General features: G+C 41.6%; 1 protein-coding gene across 3 annotated transcripts in view; it reads right to left on the bottom strand.

Moving 5' to 3' along the window:
- Positions 1-3,430: 3,430 nt before the first annotated feature.
- ESRP1 (epithelial splicing regulatory protein 1) overlaps positions 3,431-20,103 on the bottom strand; it is a 36,493-nt gene continuing 19,820 nt past the window's right edge. Inside the window, exons 12-15 of one of the 3 annotated variants that reach the window (XM_063327206.1) lie at positions 19,174-19,372; positions 17,134-17,302; positions 5,721-5,826; positions 3,431-4,190 (exon numbers count right to left, since the gene is read on the bottom strand). In XM_063327206.1, the coding sequence (XP_063183276.1) occupies positions 5,736-5,826; positions 17,134-17,302; positions 19,174-19,372 (459 nt within the window). In that variant the 3' untranslated portion in view covers positions 3,431-4,190; positions 5,721-5,735. The remainder of the gene's footprint in view (positions 4,191-5,720; positions 5,827-17,133; positions 17,303-19,173; positions 19,373-20,103) is intronic. The other 2 variants (XM_063327207.1, XM_063327209.1) reach the window with 2 other exon arrangements.

Below are 20,103 nucleotides of genomic sequence, written 5' to 3'. Positions count from 1 at the left end.
TATTCACGTTTAGATTTTTAATTTGGGAATTTTAAAATACAAGACAACATGCTTGCTGAGACTCGGTTAACAAAAAAAAAAAAAAAAAACACCACCAAAAAACCCAACAAGAACAAAAAAGAGAAACAGGATGAAGATGTAGCAGCCCAAATACTGGACATACTTTCATCATCAGGGTAAACAGGGTTGTCATTCCTGAGGCCATCCAGGCCAGTGGAAGGTATGATATGCTTCCACAGTTTAGATTTTTTTGCTTAGGCATATAAGCCCATCAGATTTTAAAACAGGTTTTACTAAGACTGTAGTTCAGAAGCTGAATTTCCTCCATGTGACACAACAGTTTTAAATACAATTGTTATAAAAGTATAATATGTTTTCACAAATTTTTTTTTCAGATTAATTCCAGTTATTACCTTCATATTACATAGTATGTACACACGTGAATACCTGAGTGGCAGATTCACATCAATCAATAGTCTTAACCTCAGAGGAAGTTACATCATGGAATTGGACTTTCATCTTTACTCATGGAATCTCAGACTTTCCTGTTTAAAATAAATAAAATTGCCTCCAGCTGAGAGCCTGTCTAACTGATGTAAACGAGATATTCAAAGATATCAAAGCTGTGAGATTTCCCAATTAATCTTGCAAAAAGAAAACCAAATATACACACGTTTTCCCCTTTTGTAGGGATCACCTCATTTCTAGTTTGTTGATTTCTAGAACATACAACCATTATAATCAGGGAATGATATATTACTCAGCTTCAGGTTAGGTGAAGTTTCATGTTGTAATCAATTAAAACAGACAGATTATTGAAAAAGAATATAAAGGATTCAGTTCTGAACTAGATAAATAGAAGACAAAGAATCCCAAACATGAGAGAACTTGTGAAAAATAACACAAAATCCAACCCAGATCACATATATTAGGATGTGCATCTAACTATAAAATCTAAGGCCAGGGTCCTAAGGAGAAACCGGTAGCATCATAGAAAAGAAGGCTGGAGGGGACCTGAAGACGACATCTTGTCCACGCCTGTGCCCGACAGTGGGGTCGGCTATACCAGTGCCGTCTCTGGTGGGTCCTTGGCCAACCAGTCCCAAAAGATTACTGGGGTGGAGATTGATCAGCCTCCCCAGGCAGTCCAGATCAGTACTTAACTCCTGCTGGTAGGAGAAGGTTTGTTCTCACGCCTCCCTTAATCCCTGGCTGTAGCTCCGTCCCTCTCTCATGGTCCCATCCACAGTGAGAAGAATTTATTCCTTCTCTCCTCATAGTCTTTTTTTTTTTTTTTTTTTTAATATACTGTTCTCATACCTCTCCTCAGCCTCCTTTTCACCAAACGAAGCCACGCCAATGCCTTCAGCAGGCCCCTGGGAGCTGTTTTCACATCCCATCTGTTCACTCTGCAGTTGGTCCACGTCTTTCTGCAATTTTTGTGCCAGTTGATGGCCATAAGTTTTTGCTAAAATTTCACCAGCACTGTATAGAAGACTTGGAAAACTTCAAGGGCATCCCAAGCAAAAGGCCCATTTGTGCAACCCAACATGAGGTTTGCCTTTGTTTTTTTAATTATTGTTGCATTCAGTTTGTGATTTATTTTTCCAAACTCTTTCTGTCCTACTGCTTCCCATCCACTCATTCCCTACCGGTATTTGCACAGTTGAGCTATTCCTGTGAAGTTAATATGCAAAGACTCTATTCCACCATCACTCTCCAAGCGGCTTATATAGGCTAATTTTCCCTCTGCATAACTACTAGTTTATAATTGTACTCCAAAATTAAAGACAGAACCATCTTCTCAGGAAGAAAAGTTGGAAATACCATTTAAAAATATTTTGCATCGACTAATCCTGTTCAATATACTCATGTTTACAGAACAGTGATTTAAAAGAATGCCCTATCAAATACTTCAGACTGTAACATTGTGAAGTTTGCCAGCAGAAAATATAAATCTAGATTACTATGGCTGTAGTGATTACGGGAGGGTGGCATACAGGAAAGAGAAGAACAAAGAAATAAGGTAAAAAAAAAATGAAAGGGGAAAAGAAAAATTAAATTAGATAGCCTGATTTCCATTATCCCTTGCCTTGTCTGGAAAAGTTTTTCTATTTTGCCACCCCCCTACTTCCACCCCCCCCCTTTTTTTTCTTCCCCTGTACTTACTTTCAGAGATACAAAGACACTGCTGTGGATTTGGTCTCGCTGTCACTAAATCCTGCTATAGGATGAACATAAGCACCCCATACCCAGAGTGCTTTACAGGAACTCTGTCAACTGTTGATGTTTCCCAAGCGTCTCTCAGGAACCACATCATGAGTCAGGTCCTAAAATTTTTCTATTCTTTATGCTGAGTTTGGGGAAAAATCAGGGAAGAAAAAGCAAAACAGGCTCCAAAGCTGCTGGGATCCCAAATTAGGCATCCCCTGTGCAGTCCCCACAGCCACAGAGGTGAGAGGTCTCTGGCTGCAGTGTTGCAAAAGCCTGTTTTCTTCTTGAGAGAATACACCAATGATGGAACACACAGATGCAGCCCTTCAGGTACATCTGGGAGAAGAAGCAAGGCAGAACCTGACACTGAGGTCAGCCTCTCCAAACAGCACAGGTCCCAGCTCCTGGGCTCTCCACCCAGGACCATCCAGGTGTTTTAGCGAGTCTGAGGCTGAAGCACATTCCCAGCTCCAAGTGCCTGTCTCTGTGAGGGGAATCACCTTTGGGAGAGTAGCAGCCCAGCTGTGCTTTCCAGGAGAAGCTGGGCCAGCAAGGAAGAGTCCATAGGATAAATGTTTTCCCATGTCAACCTCCAGAAGTATAACCAGCATGGTTTTTTGTGGATTTGCATGGTTTTAAATAATGTGACAGGTATTCTTGCCAAAAACCCCTTATCTTGTTTGGCAGTAACTTTCTCACTTGAGTTTCTAACTTGCAGCAGAGAAGAGTTGCTTGTGGCCAATTTCAAGAACAGATGAGCTTGCAGTCCTCTGTTCTGTAATATTTATTTTAAACATGCCAGAGAACCTATCCCCTTTACAACTTTTAGCCTCACAAGTCTTTCAGAGTTTCTTTTCCCCCACCCTCCTTTCTTCAGTACAAATAACGAGTATAATCGCCATGGAAAGATGCTGCGCTCTAACCAAGTCCCAGAGAGAGCACGGAATGCTAAAAGACATCAGTTATTTCAGTAAGAGCATGTACATCATCCAATTTCTTTGCTCATAGTGACAGTTGTGGTGCTGGGTATATTTGCTCTAGTTCAGAGAGACCAAACTAACTACTGTCCCTGCCTGAGCTTCCCTTAAAGCAGACAAGGTGCTGGGCCTTACAACAGATCATAATTCCTCCGCTTAAACACAAGCTTGTTAAACACCAACCAGTGTGGGTGGAACAGGAAGTGGAAAAATGAAAACAGTATCACAGGAGAGACAGTAACTGCATTTCTCATTTTCTGACTATGCAGTGTGATCAAAGTTTGGAAATACCTACTCCTGTAAGCCATTTAAAATGTAAATATCTGAGTACATAGGGAAAGCATACAAGATAAGAATCAGAGACAAAGCGTTTAACATACCGCACTTATATTTTTTTTTTTTTACAAAGTTACAGCATTTTTCCTCAGATAATCCACTTTACATTCCTAATTTCTGCACTGTGTAAAATATGTCTGTATATAAAGTTTACAGAGGCTTCTTCCGCACAGATTAGACAAATATGTACAAGACAACAATTATTTTTTTATAAAAATGTCAAAGGCACAATTAGAGGTCTTAAAATACTTTTTTTTTTTTTAAAAAAAAAACAACAAACAACTTTAAACTGTGTGCAAAATCAGGTAAAAAATACTTTTTTTGCTCTGTCATAGAATGTAGTAGATCAGACTTGGTAGGTTCAGGCTAAACTATTTCTGTGTTAAGAGCAGCTTAATACTTTCTTTATCAAGAAGAAACCCTCAAGTACTTGTGTGATTTCAGTACCTGTGCTCTCAGTGAAGGGTTTAGTGGTCTGTGCGCGCGTGTCTGAAAATCGTGCATTAACTTTAAAACAGTCAGAGGTTCGTCTGCTGATTTCCAGAGTTCTGATGAGTTTTCTTGAGCACAATTGGCTTGAGCAGTGGTAAAACAGGGAACATAATGAAAATCTCCATCTAGGCGAGCTGTGTTTGTTCAAAACATCAGAAAGGGTGGAGGAATCTGCATGAAAGAGTTGTGCAGGTCACTGAACCCCATGATAGAAGCAAGTCTTAATTTATTGATTTCCAAAATACCAAATCTTTACTGAAGGATCAACAGCTTTAGTTTTCACCTCACGCACGCAATTTCAATGACACTTTGTGTTAGGGAGAACAGCGTTTCACTGAGAGTATGCCAGAATTTCTACACTATTACAAGACCTTCCAGCTTTCAAGGTGAAGTTTTACAGTTTCAACTCCATCACGGCAATAGCATTACTATCCCCCAGTGCCTGCTTCGCTCACTTCTCCCTTCCCATCTCTGACACAGGTACTCACACAGCTAAGCCGTAAAGTGGATTGGGTGAAAACGGACTGAAAGCCAAACCCAACGGGTTCTTCCAGTTGGATCAGCTCCCCCAAGCAAGATCCCTGCATGGCAATGCCCACCATAGACAAGCAACAATAGCTGGATGGGAAGCAATGTAGTGTAGTTTAAGCCACGATGCTACTAACCACCTAACTGCAGCCTCAGACTGTTAGTTGTAGGGATGGGATTTAGCTTTATCAACCCAGACAAAAGTCAGTTTGTTGGACAACTAGCCGATATGGTCACTTTTGTCTTTACACGTGCAGTACTTCACTTAGCAGGACTTACAGCAGATGACAGTGAGGTGATGCTGCAGGTGAAGATTTTGCCCAGAAGCGGATTACACCCTTGGCTAAGTAAGAAGGCATTTTTGGTTGTTATTTTTCAGAGGAGAAGGTGAAGAAAAGAATAGAGGAAAGAAGAGGGCATAAAAGAAATGTGTCACTTTTTTGACTACGTATTTTTAAAAGACTAGAGATTATGAGGTTTTTCATAAATATTTCTATATCTTCCTCTACGACTACTGCACATGATAAAGCACACAGTGCAGCCACCAATATACTGCTTTGCAATTCAACTTGTATTCTTCTGCACAGATGCTTTCGGGTGACTTCACCCTTTGACTGTTCCTATACAGAAGATAAAGTAAACCAAGCTTCAAAGGCTGAAGCGGCCTGATCAGAAAGCTCACAAAAGCAAGAGAGTAGCTGCCAGTTACACAAACACAGTCTACTTCATTGCTGCGATTTTACATCAGCATGAGATTTAGAAATCAGATTCTGTAGTTACCTAAGCAAGCAGCTCATTCCGCCTAACCAACACTATATCCTAGCGCATTGCTAGCAGAGTAGCACCATCTCTGCACTTTGCTCTTCAGAAAACTGACTCTGAGGAGCTTTCTGGAGCCTCTCAATACCGATATTAAAGCTTCAAGTAGCATGCATTTGGAGCCCTGGGAAGTACGCAAAGCAGCAGCCCATAATAAGTCTGGAATAGTCAAAATCCTTTAAATGATGGCTTTAGTAGCCAAGCTCCTATATATTGCAGTGTGACATTCTGGACATACCAAAGAGTAGCCATGTTCCCAGGGCAGCAAATGAAAAGTTGTGTGGAGTATGGTGGTTATCTGAAGCAAACACTATGATACCCCCAAACCCGTCTCCTGGGGTTTGTTATCCTTACCTTCTCTAAGGAAGTCTAACTGCTGGGGCCTTTAAATGCAAATCCATTCTTTGGACACTGTCCTGGCCGGATCATTTGTGTGTACAAGTCCATCCTCTGCTGCATACTACAAACAAGTCAAGATAGAAGCAATCAGAAGCCAAACTAGTGCAGAAGAGAGCCAGCAGCTACCTATGCAGCCTTAACCTTTCTTAAAGCCCTGGGCAGATATCAAAGTTCAGGCCACATAGTTAGACATTTGTAATGCTCCCATCACCATGGCATCAAGAGCAATTCAAGAGAAACTACACTGGGGTAATCAACCTCCCCTAACAGCACAACCCTCGGGTACACACAGCATCTTGCTGAAGACAACTGTCTGCGGACTCTGGCAGTCACAACTGACTGGTCTCAAGAGAGTCCCTCTGGAGATCAGAGACAAACACACCTCCTGTACAGCCGGAGCCACACACAGTCTCAAAGCCTCTAAAGGAAAGTTAACAAGTTCACTACTAGATAGATCCACAGAGGCCATTTATCCTGAAGTTGTCCTAATATTGAGGGATGCCACTGGCTTCTCCTACTTAATATACAATTTTAAGATGAAAGTAAAAAAAAAAAAAAAAAGCAAATAAAGCCCCACAAAAGCCCATGCTTCTTGCTCAAAACCACTTTGATCATTTTGATTTATCTCCTGAGCATGGCTTCAAGCACCTACCATTTCCATCATCGTTTTCATGCTATTACTTATACCTAGAACATCTTCCCCAAACCACACTAGAAAGGTCATTCCCAGACTGCCTCCACTTCTGTTCTCCAAACTCATGCCTATAAAAATATCATGTGAAAGTTTCTGCTGGGGACTATCAGCCTTTCCTTTGCTTGCTTACATCTGTGTTTAAATCCTTAGCTAACATGATATTCATGAAGACTAAGTTTAGCCCAACGGCCTCTGTCCCAAGATGCCTTTGTGGAGGAGTCTTCCCTCTCGATGAGTCTGACAGTGGTAGCCTATATGCAGCCCTCTAAATTAAAGCTCATCATCTTGAGTTCCTCTGCAACTTTTAAGCCCAGTAGGCACATTTGCCTCCAAGCCCGTGTTCTCGCCAAGCATGTTTTCAGTTTTGCCCTTCCCCAGTTCCCACTATTTGCAAAGCCCTGAGACATCTTCATACGGCACAGTATGGAGGGGGGGAGCTCATTCACAGCAGATGACAAGCAAATCCAGCAGACAAGCCATTCCTGAACACAACATACAGATGTTTATGGTTTCCCTTCAGACAAAACTCTTCAAGGGGTTTCACTAAGCAAATGCAATTGGCTACTTCTACAGTGAACAGCTATCCCCGTCTAGAAGGAGACCTGTTTTTTTCCATAGGAACTGCTCATAATGCTTGTTTATCCCCACAATATTGTGTTCCTGGGTATCTTTGTGAATAATTCTTCACTGGTGGCTTCACTAGGTAGCAGAGGTGGTCTAATGCCAAAGATGACACTTGCAATCATTGATAAGAATTTTGAGCCTATTGCCGGAAAAAGAGCTATGGGAAGTTAATATTTTATGCCATAGAGTACCATCTTCATACAAATTTATCACAACACAACACTTCCCATGTATGGTCCCCTGCGTGCCTTTTTCATAATATTAATAATCTTACTAATCTCCAACAAAGTACTACCACAGTTAATATACCTATGTACTACTCAGCTTCTCAAACACAAGATCCAGGAGTCACCTTATGACATTAAGGAGGTTGAAAATAAGTCTTCCCCCCTCCAGTGCACCATTCAGCGCTGGAGCTTATTTCAACCACATGCTGTCTACAACCTCAAAGTTTTAAATGCAGCTAAAGAGTAAGGAGATGAATCCATGGAACTCATCCACAGTTCGGATGCAAGCCCAAGGTCAGTGCTCTCCATAAGCTACTTGCCAAATACATCTGAGGAAGGAGCTCCCCACAGCTGCCAGCAATGCTAGCAAGGCAGTATTTGCTTTTATTTACTTATATTTCATGGACTCTTTAGACACAGCATGGTTTGTGGTCAATGACAGGTGCCATGGGTTATAGGTTAGTGCCACAAAGGGACACGCTTGTCTTGCTTTAAAGCAATATTAATGCCACAATAGTTAATATAATTTATTCTAGAGTAATAATAATAAAAAAATACTCCTCTCTAACACCCAAAATACTCAGAGATTCTAGGTGTTAGAAGCTTTGATATGCTTTGTCAGGTCTTCCATAGCCTTATTCAAATTGCCACAAAATTGTAGCGAGTTAACAGACCCTTGTTTTGTTTTGATTTGGCAGTTCCAGCAAATATCTCTTTTGCTAAAGTGTCAGGTAATCCATGAGAGTTTCCAGCTACTGCTAGACACACATATATATGTATAGCATTTAATAGAAAAAAAAAAATAATTTTACTCTTTGTTTCATTGAACGAGATGCACCCCCCAGACTATTTGGAACTGCATAGCTTTGTGGAAAGCATCGTTGACATTAGTCCATTCTGGAGCCAGCTGAAGCCACCTAAAAGGGTAATTTATGTATCTGAGAGAAGAAAGCAGAACACCACAAGAGAACTTAAGCTAAAGAATAGTTTAAATTTTTCTAGAATCCTTATGAAAACAATTCCATTACTTCCAAAACTCGTATGAAGAGCAAGGATAGAGACTTTTTCCTAGTTTTCTTTGCAGACTTGATTCTTATTAGGGGGGACAAAAAGCCCAACCCCCAAACCAGACCACGATGCAGATTTCTGAGGTAAATAATTTAGTAAGGCAAGACAGGAGTTAGCTTGTATCACTGTTAAAAAAAAAAACCTAACAAGAAACCACCAGAACAGACACACAGTGAGAGAGACAGCTCGGGCAGTGCAGCCTTCCTTTTGAAGCAAGGCTATGGCCCTTGTCTTTAGAAGGTAACGCTGTTAAACTGAAGCTCCTCTGTCTCCCTGGCCCTTGCCGAGAGACAGGCCACAGAACCTGCAGTGTTGAGCCATGAGAGCTTTAACTGGGTGTTCCAGAGGGCAGCTTTCCCACCATCCCAGCCACTTGGCCCTACTGCTGAGCCTCTGTGTGCTTTCGCCCTCAGCTTTGGTAGGACATTAGGTGGGGCAAAAGTGCTTCCCCTTCAGTCCTCTATCCCCTGCACCCATCTATTTTTATTATTATTACTTCTATAGGTTCCTTATCTGTTTTAAGGAAGTCAGACACCTCTGTTTAAAACTCCGGTTATTCAAGCTAACCCTGCTGGCTTTGCACCGAGGTGCTACAAGCACTTGCTAATTCCTAACGCCACCTCAGAGATAAAGGTAAGAGACAGCATCAGCAACAGGTTAGGCTAAGGGCACTGCCTGCTCCAATTCCCCAATACAAGATACCACACGGACTGTCCCCAGCCGTTTCTGCATTCCCCCAAACTGAGGGGTGACAACCTCCTAGGGGAACAGCAGCAAGTGACTTAGAGTGGTCACATCTCCAGATGGAAAAGCAGTAGAGAAAGAACACTAGTAATGAAATGTGTCCAGGGAGGGATACAAGACAAATAGCTATTCCAGCCTGTCTTCTTTAGTTAAACAAACCCCCGGAACAAATACTTGCATGTTTTACATGGGGTCATTTCTACAGCCATTCTTAGTAGTTGCATATCACTATATAATGATGCAGTGCAAGCTCTTAACTCTTTTTATATCAATCTAGTTCTTGGAATCAAACACGATATGAAGCATTTCCCAATGCAAACCTTTTTTCCTTATGAATTGATCCTTCTTCTTGGATCTAATCAACAGCCAGATTGGATTTTTTGTCCAATCAATATTTCAGAGATTGTGGTGTTCTCCAAAGACTTTCCAAATAAAACACAATTAAGTTTCTGAAATCAGTTTTGGACGCAAGAACAAGTTTTGACATGTTCTAAAGGTTGACGTTGGCATTCAAACAGCATTTATGCACCTCAAGGGATCCCAAACATTCATCACTAAAATATTATGTAGAAATATTGAGGATCACTGTCTCTCCTGTTTCATTTCCTAATTTATTTTTTTTCCATTGTACATTTGCTTAACAGATACCAATATCCAGAAGGAAGCTGTGGTTTATATTAAAAGTGGGTGTGAGTTGGGAGCAGTCAGCATACATAACCAAGCAGGTTTTCAGATCTCTACCAAGTATCCTGCAGGTCAGTCAAGAGAACCACAGACATACCCCACGCTATTTGCACGTAGGAACAGATTTGTGCATAGACACCATCTACAGGTTTCAGTTCCCTGATTCTCTATCCTTATTTTTCCTATGGCTTTGTTCTCTGTAGTCCTGCAAAAATTTGTTGTTTTTAAAATTATTACTTATTTTCTGCTCTGTGACAACAGATACTGAAGATATCCTTCCATCAGGCTACTGATTGACAACTTCTATTAATTTCAGGACTGTAAGACAGGTCCTGTATTGCAGCTTAGTCTTACTACCTATTCCTCACCGTACTACTCAGGAACACTGGTAGGGAAAGTCATGGGAGAGAAAAGAAAGAGGAGGCGGCAGGGTAGAACAACTTGTCAAACTCATCCACTAGTGTTTCATGATTAAATTAGCCTCCCCCTTTGCTCACTCTAGGAAGCCCAGCAGACCCTGAGGAGCTCTGCAGAGCCCAAAGGCAGATCCTCTGACTGAAGCCAGCAGGAGGAGCAGCAAAAAGCAGAAGGTGCACATCACCAAGCAGCCTTCAGAAAACCTCAAGGAAATTTGACAGATCACCCCCAGCATCTGATGAGCGGTAGATTTTTTTCCAGACACCAATAGGGATTTTCAACTACTCCTTGGGCTGGCACAGATCGCGGGTATAACGTGCACGTATACACAAGCTTGCAGCATAATGCCTATAATGTTCATTGCTGGAAAGCAGCCCAAAAGCAGGAGGAAATGCAGCTTCAGTATACAGCCTTTTTAGAAGTGATTCGTCATACAAAGTTTGAGAGAGGCAAAGCTAGTAAATTTTGTGGTGTAATTACTGAAGTTGAAAGTTTTAACATGGTACTGTGTTCACAAAAACTAACAAGACATGCTATTAGCAAAAGTATTTACATAACCCGAATAATTTTCCTTTTTGAAGACCGGAATGTTTATCTGTATTTAAAGAAAGAAAGGACATATAACTTGACAAATAGCAGAAGCACGAGCGCTAAATCATCAGGTCATCTGTTAATGAAATAGGAACGTTTAGAAGCCCATGACTGCTCTTTAGTCATGGACAACTACCACAGACCGTGTTCTCAACAGGGAAGGCTTTTCTTTTTTTTAAATAAAATAAGTTTTCTGCTTTAAGGAGCCTTATTCCAAGACCAAATCCGACTCTACACCTGGAAACACCAAAATCTTCACATGGTACAGATGCCATCCCCACTTTTAAACAGATAACCTGCTGCCCACTCAACACGTATTTAGCGCGTCTTCCTACTGCAATCAGCTTCCCATCTGTATAAGTTAACAGTAGCAGGACAACAAGCAGCAACAGGACAGGAGCCAGAAGCGCTTGCTGCCACAGAAGACTCCAATGGTCTGCCCTGAGTAGTGTTGGGACTTTCAACACACCCCTGTGCAGGGCTGCAGCTGAGTGAAAGAGCATCATCCAGCAAGGTATTTTTGTACCTTAAATAACCTGAGATCACCTCGCCATCACTGCGAATGTTTAAAAAGCCACCTGCATGGACGATGCACATGCCTTGTGGCGCAACAGGAGGATCTTCTCTCCCACCACTGAGCTGCTATAAGCAAGCAATAGGAAAAACTGTGCTCAAACTGATCTCTGCAGCTAGCTTGCACAGTGTTGTAATATCAATTAATCCCTCATACTAATCCAAATGTTTTACTAGATAGCAGAGGAAGAGTCAGAAGATGAGAGTAAGGGCTGTTAACAGCACATCAAAACAGCCAGTATACTCAGCAAACAAAAGGAACCGGAATCTGTAAGTAGAAGAACCTCTACCAGCATCCACGGTGGCATTTTCTATGGTGGGGTGAATAAGTCTTGGACACTGCTACCACCACCAACATTTTTACAGGCTTATCAACTTTGAAGAAAGGTGGGGTTTTTTTAATTTAAATAATTTTACTATCCTGATACCCAGGTACCTATTGATCAGAGCATTACCATTCTGATGCTTTTCAGACATCATGGCAGTTTTACTAATTAAAACCTACAGGTGAAGAGATAATGACAGCCTATGGAGGCATGCAACAATTAGTCTTCCCTGCTAATGCACACCTTCTCCAATGAAATACAGTAGTAGTTAAAGGCATCCCTGCTGTTCTAATCCTTGGCAAGCTACCTTCACTTAGAAAAGTGAACCATTAAGGTTTCCCCCCCGAAACAACCACTCTGGTAACAAGTTTGTGCCATTAACCAAAGAGCTGAGGTTATTTTGACAAGTCTGTAATGGAAACCGACTCGCCATGAGCAAGGATAGGTAATGAAGAGTCCCAAATTCCGCCACTTGATGTAAACACATGAACTCCAGTTGCTCTAGGAACTCCAGAACAGCAACTAAAAGCCACCAGTAGGCTTTTATGCTCAGTGAGCCCATTCGCTGCAGATGTGATCTCATGCAATCCAAGCTGACACACTTATAAAAAGAAGAAAAAAAAGAAAAAAACATACTACAGTCTAAAAGCTGTGGTCCAGAGTGTTGCTATGACGCTATGAGTACAACTGAACTGATGAAGAGGTTTTGTTTCTGGCTGCTGCTGTTCTCCATCTGTGACAGATCTCCCAGGCTAAATACACATATGGTTGCTTCCTAACCCAGTTCTGTCAAGTGATGCTGGTTAGCTAGACACACAGATATGCAAATAAACCCGCCGGCAGCAGCTCTGAATGATATCAATCCCAATCCAGCCCACTTGTTCCCACTTTTGCCAGCTTAAACTGGCTGTAATTTAATTGTGCTTCAATATGCATACCATCAATGTTTAAGGTTAGAAAAAAGCCTCGTTTTTTCTCCAGGATGGATCGGATCCTCCATAATGACCATCACAGAGAACAAGTGAAGCTTTCTTCTAACTTGGGTCATTTTATTTTTACACACACACACACTTTTTATGTATGTATGCATACATATAACATTAATATATACATATGTCGCATATGTATATATCTAAAAATACTTTTACAAGTTGATTAGTGTATAGGTGAGAAAAAAAACATACCTAATCCATAGCAGGAAGAGGCAGAAGCAGACAGATGAGAATAACAAATTACCCTGTATTTCCTTGTGCAGCAAGTATCAGAATCATGCCTTTAACTACCACATAAAAAGACCTTTTCATTCAAATCACTCCGATCGAGAGTGTAACTAGAATCATAGAATCATTTCGGTTGGAAAACACCTTTAAGACTGCCAAGTCCCACGAAAGCATGTCCCTCAGCGCCACATCTACATGGCTTTTAAATACCCCCAGAGATGGTGACTCCACCACTTCCCTGGGCAGCCTGTTCCAATGCTTGATAACCCTTCCAGCGTAAGAAAATTTTCCTAATATCCAATCAAAACCTCCCCTGGCACAACTTGAGACTGTTTCCTCTTGTCCTATCACTTGTTACTTGGGAGAAGAGACCAACTCCCACCTCGCTACAACCTCCTTTCAGGTAGTTGTAGTGAGCGATAAGGTCTCCCCTCAGCCTCCTTTTCTCCAGGCTAAACAACCCCAGCTCCCTCAGCTGCTCCTCATAAGACTTGTGCTCCAGACCCCTCACCAGCTTCGTTGCCCTTCTCTGGACCCACTCCAGCACCTCAGTGTCTTCCTTGTAGTGAGGGGCCCAAAACTGGACACAGTACTGGAGGTGGGGCCTCACCACTACCGAGTACAGGGGGATGATCACTTCCCTAGTCCTGCTGGCCACACTATTCCTGATACAAGCCAGGCTGCTGTTGGCCTTCTTGGCTACCTGGGCACACTGCTGGCTCATACTCAGCTGCCTGTCAACCAACACTCCCAGGTCCTTTTCTGCCGGGTGGCTTTCCATCCACTCTTCCGCAAGCCTGTAGCGCTGCATGGGGTTGTTGCGACCCAAAAGCGGGACCCGGCACTTGGCCTTGTTGAAGCCCATACCATTGGCCTTGGCCCCTGGATCCAGCCTGTCCAGGTCCCTCTGTAGAGCCTTCCTACCCTCAAGCAGATCAACACTCCCACCCAACTTGGTGTCATCTGAAAACTTACTGAAGTTGCACTTGATCCCCTTGTCCAGGTTGTTGATAAAGACATTAAAGAGAACTGGCCCCAATACTGAGACCTGGAGAACACCACTTGTGACCAGCCACCAACTGGATTTAACTTCATTCACCACAACCCTTTCAGCCTGGCCACCCAGCCAGTTTTTTACCCAGCAAAGAATAGACCCATCCAAGCAACAAGCAGCCAGTTTCTCCAGGAGAATGCTTGCACAACGGGGAAGTAATTCAAACTTAACCTAGCCACTATTAGATTAGCATAGCTGAATACAACTACAAACACATCAGAAGAGACCCGTGCTCACAAGCTGTTCCAATATCTCTCAAGACAAATACTACTTCAAAGATGCAAACAGACAAGTTCGCCTACCCACCATGGTTCAACAGCAGAAGAGTTTACCATAGGACACAGAACATAAGAACGCTCTTCCAGTTATTTTGAGTTCAAGGACTTCCTGAGCCAGATGCGGTTTCTGTGTATTCACAAACTCACAATGAGTTTCCTGCCCTTGAATCTGGATTGTTTGAACCCACATCAGTTTTCAGCTTCCACATCATTTTTTGGCTACAAGTCCCACCAGCACGCTACCCACTGAGCAAGAAGTTTCTCTTTCCACTTCACTATTCAAAATATTGTTGAAAAAAGAACAGAGTTTAAGTGTGTTCCTACAATTATGGATTTTGACAGAAACTTTTGAGGTTTTCAAGGCACTGCTTAAAAGTGATCAAGATGGCATTAAAACTGAATAAATACAATAAGACTTAACTTAGTTTTAAAACTATGTATCCCATAGCAGTAATTTTCAAGTTTTTGTATGGTAAAAGTTTCAATAGAACACTGGCAGTTGCCACGTAGTGCAGTTATTCATTACTTTCAAGGTACATACATACAGCAACTAGTACACCTATTTATCCAGGATTAGATAAACAAAGAAACTCCTCCCTCCCGTGAATTCTATTGTTCTTTTCCCTCAGAAGCCCAGGACTAGGCAGAGACCACTGATCTGCTGTCAGAACATGTTGCCAGATATAATTACAAGCTAAACAGAGATATCAGACTGACAGATCCCGAATAACTTGCTCTCCCTCCTCCTTTTCATTAGGAGTTCACTAAAGCTGTTTTAATAGCACAGAAGGCAACCATTTCTTATACCATCGGGTTTCATCACCAAACCTACAGGAGCATCAAGAGGATCCAGAGTTTCAGGGATTTCTGATAGATACTGAAGACCAAAATAATGCCTCCCCCCCCCCCCCCCCCCCCCATGGCTGATTACTGCATGGAGAACGGAATTGGCTATTATAAAGCAACTTGACCTTGCAAAACACAAGCGGTAGAACCTTTTGGCAGCGGGTCAAAGAACTTTCCTTATTTCCATAAGTATTCACTAGTTAGATTTATGAACCATTGTCTGATCATTAGCCACCAGCTCTGTATTGCTTTTCCATGTACATGCATTTAAATGCACCACTTAGTATAGAGGATACCCCATTCTTTCCTGCTGCACATACTTCACATTTTTTGAATTAAATTTCAGAACCAGAAAACTCCATTTAAGAGAGTTCCGCTTGCTACATGAAAGGGACACAATTACTTATGGCATCCTTTACAATGCAAAGGAATTTCCCTGAAAAGCAATAAAGCTTAATTTTTTAGGAAAAAAGAAAAAAAAAACAACACAAACCAAAATATCAGCTACAAAATATCACTAGTTCTATTGGACTATATACGATTTGTCTGTAGATCAAATGTTTACTCTGGATAGAAAAGCAATATCCAAACACCAGATCTCACAAAATGGAAAGAAGACAAATTGACTCCAGAAATGTTACTTTTTTTTTAAGGGAGGTACTTGTAATTGGCACAGAAGCTACACGGGAATGGTTTCCTAAGAACAGTATACAACTGTCAGTTAAACAAGAACATAAAAAGGATGTTTTGAGACTTGGGATTGATGAGTCTGTAACCAACATGCCCACAGCCCAAGCAGCCAGTGATGGGACTCATGTGGGATCCCATGCAGATCTCCGTAGGGCCTGGCACTTAGCCTGCAATAGCCAGTCTATATTAAAGTACAACACGTCAAAGTCACTACAAACTATTGCTGCTACTGCGTTCTCATGACATATACAACTATTATTGAGAAGCTTGTTTTATATTGCCAGTGCAAGTTTGGAGTTTTATTTTTCTTGATCTTACATTAAAGAGGCTGAGTTTGGTAACATATTATCATAACCGTAAGACAGGCATTGAAAGCATTGTAGAAATTAACTCATGAGTGAAGAAAACATTTTAATAAAAAAACCCAAAAATGAAACAGGCAGCTCACAGACATGCTGATTTAGTGTAAAGTAATAAGAAAACCTTTGTTACCTTACAGGTACTAGAGAGTCCATATTGCTCAACAATTTCATAAGTAGCTATTTGGACCCTTCTCCAGAGATAAAAATCACTGGTCAGAATCTAATAGAAGACTTGAGTTCTTTAGCAGGTTTCCTGACAGATGAGGAATGGTTTATGGCTTACAGGGGACGTGGCTCTTTTCAAGTCCTCGTGACTGCAGAGAGCAAGTGGTATCAAGAGTTTTTGTTCTGTAGAAGATAGCTAGTACACTCAGAAGAGCCGAAAGCCCTTCATGAGAGGTGTTCATGAGGTCAGGAAGAATACATCCCTCTATATGCTTTACATATGCATTCAATACATATATGCTTCAATGCAGTACTGTCATAAATAAGTAAACAGCGTTTTTACCATAAAGGTCAAAAGTTACGTTATTACAAAAAACAAAGAGGCAGGATTTCAGAAGTTGTTAGGGCAGACCCCAATTCACCCAATGTAAAGAGGGGCCAAGGGCTTCTTTATGGACGCGAGAAGTACTGCACACACCAATTCCCACTGAGGGCACAACAATGCAAACTAACAAGTTTAAGAGGCATCTTAGGTGGAAAAAAAAAAAAAACAACAAAAAAAAATTCCCACTGTAACTGTGTGACTTACGTTTAAAAAAAAAAATAATAATCACTACCTGAAATACTCTAAAACTTGGGAAATCCCTAGATATCCTGAAATTGTTTCCCTGAACAAGATACCAAACAAGCTGTTCTTGGTAGCACAAGCCTTTAGCGCAGCAGACAATGTTCTTTTGTGAGTTTTGTGCATTTGCTGCAAAAAAAGAGACTCCTTTGTTCCTGCTTGGTTTCTCCTCTGCTTTACCTGGGGTAGTAAGCTGTGTAATTCATGAAGAGCTGAGCCCCAGCAGGGTAGTACGCCGTGGAGGGCTGGAGCGTTCGTGGGTTCAGGAGCATGGATGGCTGATACAGAGCAGCTTCTGTTGGCACAACCGCAGCAGGAGCCGGAAAAGAGTAGGAAGGGGGTGAAAGGCCTAAAAGGAACAAATGGAAAATAGATTAGGACCTTTTAAATTCCAGCATATATGCGGTCTTCATTAGCTGAAGAGCTCTGCAGTAAGTAAAGAGCCTTTGTGAGCTTCTCATTTTGCTCATCACAGAAAATAAATCTGAGCCACCAACATGAGCTTGACTACAAGTGTTGTGCCTGCCCCCCCCCCCGCCCCCAGTCAAAAGCAAAGTCAGTAATACACAAAAAGCCACCTCTTTCTCTGGGAATGGGGTCTCTTTCTGAAGAGGAGGCCAGTTTTTCTTGTCTAGGCTCAGATTTTAATGAAGTCTCCAATCAGGAAGAATGAGACTTCTCCACTGTAAGAAGGAAACTTCTGTGCTAAAGATCTGCCTAACATTCCCCAGAGCAGGGGACATCTTTTCATCCTGACACTCCCTATCCCCCAAACAGCTCTGTCTTTAATTAACCAACAATGGAGTGAGACAAGTCATGGCTTTGCAGCTTCAAGTGTTACCATTGAGTTTTAAAAAAACAAAACGCACTTCGCAGTGTTTCAACAAGATGTGAAGCCCTAAATGAATTCTCACTGATGAGAGTTCACCCTCCTCCTCCTCTGACACTTCTTCCCTTTTCTTTCCTCTTCCCAGTCCCATAAAAGTGAACATATAAAAGCTTTAGATAACTCAGAATAGCAAAACTAGAGGCTTATTTTAAAGCGACAGATTCATTGTGGGATGGGGCAGTGATATCTGAAAGGGCTCATCTGAGGAATAAATCACTGGCATTCATAGTTGGAAAGGGGAACACTGCCACCTAAGACTTCCCAAAGTTAGGAAACCTGTCCTAGGAGCTCTTAGGAGAAGCTTCCAACCCCTGCGTGGAACAGCTGTCACACATAGGACTACACACTGCAAATCCCTGCTCAGAAGGATACTTGCAAAGAAACCCAAAACAAGCTAGTCACTTAGAAAACTTACCTCCCAAGGGTTAGCTGAAGGTCTACTCACACTCAAAAGGAACGACACACAAGAACTTTGCTGCCATATTGGCAGCTCTGACTAGGACTTAGAGGACACTTCTTAAAAAAGCCACCAATGACAATAATGCATTTGCATAGAAAGACAGAGAGAAAGTTCCTATTTGACTACCTTGCCATTTATGATCTTGGAAGCAAAGTATTATTTTTCCCGTAGGCTGAGATTTATATGGCACATATACTTAGTAAATCAGCCCTTAAAGTCTTAAAGCATTTCTCCCAAACATTTGTCTAGAAGTCCATATTCATCCTAGTAGCTCTGAGGAGCATAATTTTACATGAAATACAGTTTCTGCAATTCTGAGGCCAAAGCTATATGTATTTTCCTCCCACAAAGGCAATCTCAATTCTGTAGGAACAACAAAAAGCAAAGGAAGAGTTCAGTCAGTAGGGGTTCAATAGGCAGAACACTTGTGGTTAGGTCCCCAGGGAGAGTATTACCAATGGTTTCATAAATTAAGTTTTGGAAGTGAAAGGGGAAGAGCTTTTACTTGACATGTTCATCATGATGAAAAATGTAAATACAAATCAGTCTAAATGGGAAACTCTTCTTTAAGCTCTAGGCAGGGCTTACAAGTTACTTTTCAGAATCATGGCTCACCCTGGCCAAGGGAGGGAGGGGAAGTTTGCCACTGGAAAAGCAAGAATAATTTTAAAGTAGTTTTTCAGTCATAGCAATTCACAACCAAAGGGAAAAATAATGATTGCAAGCTGCTGGTGATTTAAGATGAAAAGACCTTATTTTAATACCCCCATCTGGCACTCCTTTCCAAGAACCAGAATCAGAGTCAAGAAAGCAGCTCCGACACCTACCAGCACATAGCGTAGAGTATTGGCAAGACCCATGCAAAACTTACATGGTAACTTACATGGTGGCGGGGACAAGCCATTTCGATTTAAAGTGCCCCCCATTAATACAAAGTTCATCTCCTCAGCAGAACATTGAAAGACTTCAACATATCTGTCCTTCATAGTCTTCTTATGACACTTCTGCGCAGCCAGAAAAGCTCGGTCTGCAGATTTCATCTGAATAAAAGCATCTCCTGAGGGACGTCCCTACAAACAAGGCAGACAAAAAGAAACATTTTTGGAGCTCCCATGAAGTAGCAGCAAAGTAGTAATTTATGTTGTTAAAAGCTGTCTCCTCATCCATAAATATATTCATCTCCAAAGTCAAGTACAGTCAGTCATCCTTACCACCCATCAGAACGTTTAAGCTCTCCTCCCTAAAGTTTCCCCCCTTGTTGCTCGGGAATCCCACTCTGCCCACTGCATCATATGGGCATTCTTCCAACTTGTGCTAACTTGATTGTATTTATTTACCTGTTTCAACTAAGCTACGTTGTAACTTGAGCCACGTTACTTCTATATTTAAAACATAAGGACACCTATGGGAGAGACTACAATTCAGGGGCACTTTGGTAACAGTAGATCTCAAAGTGCCTATTTAGTAAGAAGGCAGAACTGGAAGATCTAATCCACATTTAGTATCTGTGATTTTTAAAATACAAGGATAAATACAGTCAAGTACCAAATATTACATGATTTTTTTTCTTTTAAGTTTTATTTTGTTAAGGACCACATGGGCTGGAATGTTTTAGGAGGGTACTAGCTGAGGCTTGGTATGAGCTTGTGGAGAAAAAAAGAAATAGCATCCTTATATACAGCTATAAATGAGTGGGGTACACCACTGAGAGGAGTCATTTTAGCCACATGCAGCTGCTGACTTGAAGCAGCCAAAACTAGAGGTAGAGATCTGAAGCCGGCTCTAACTTAAGTTCTGGGCC

Source organism: Chroicocephalus ridibundus, chromosome 2 (assembly GCF_963924245.1).
Source record: "Chroicocephalus ridibundus chromosome 2, bChrRid1.1, whole genome shotgun sequence".
In the NCBI taxonomy this organism is placed as follows: domain Eukaryota; kingdom Metazoa; phylum Chordata; class Aves; order Charadriiformes; family Laridae; genus Chroicocephalus; species Chroicocephalus ridibundus.
Note: the sequence above shows the minus strand (reverse complement) of the source record. Positions and strands in the feature narration are given on the sequence as shown.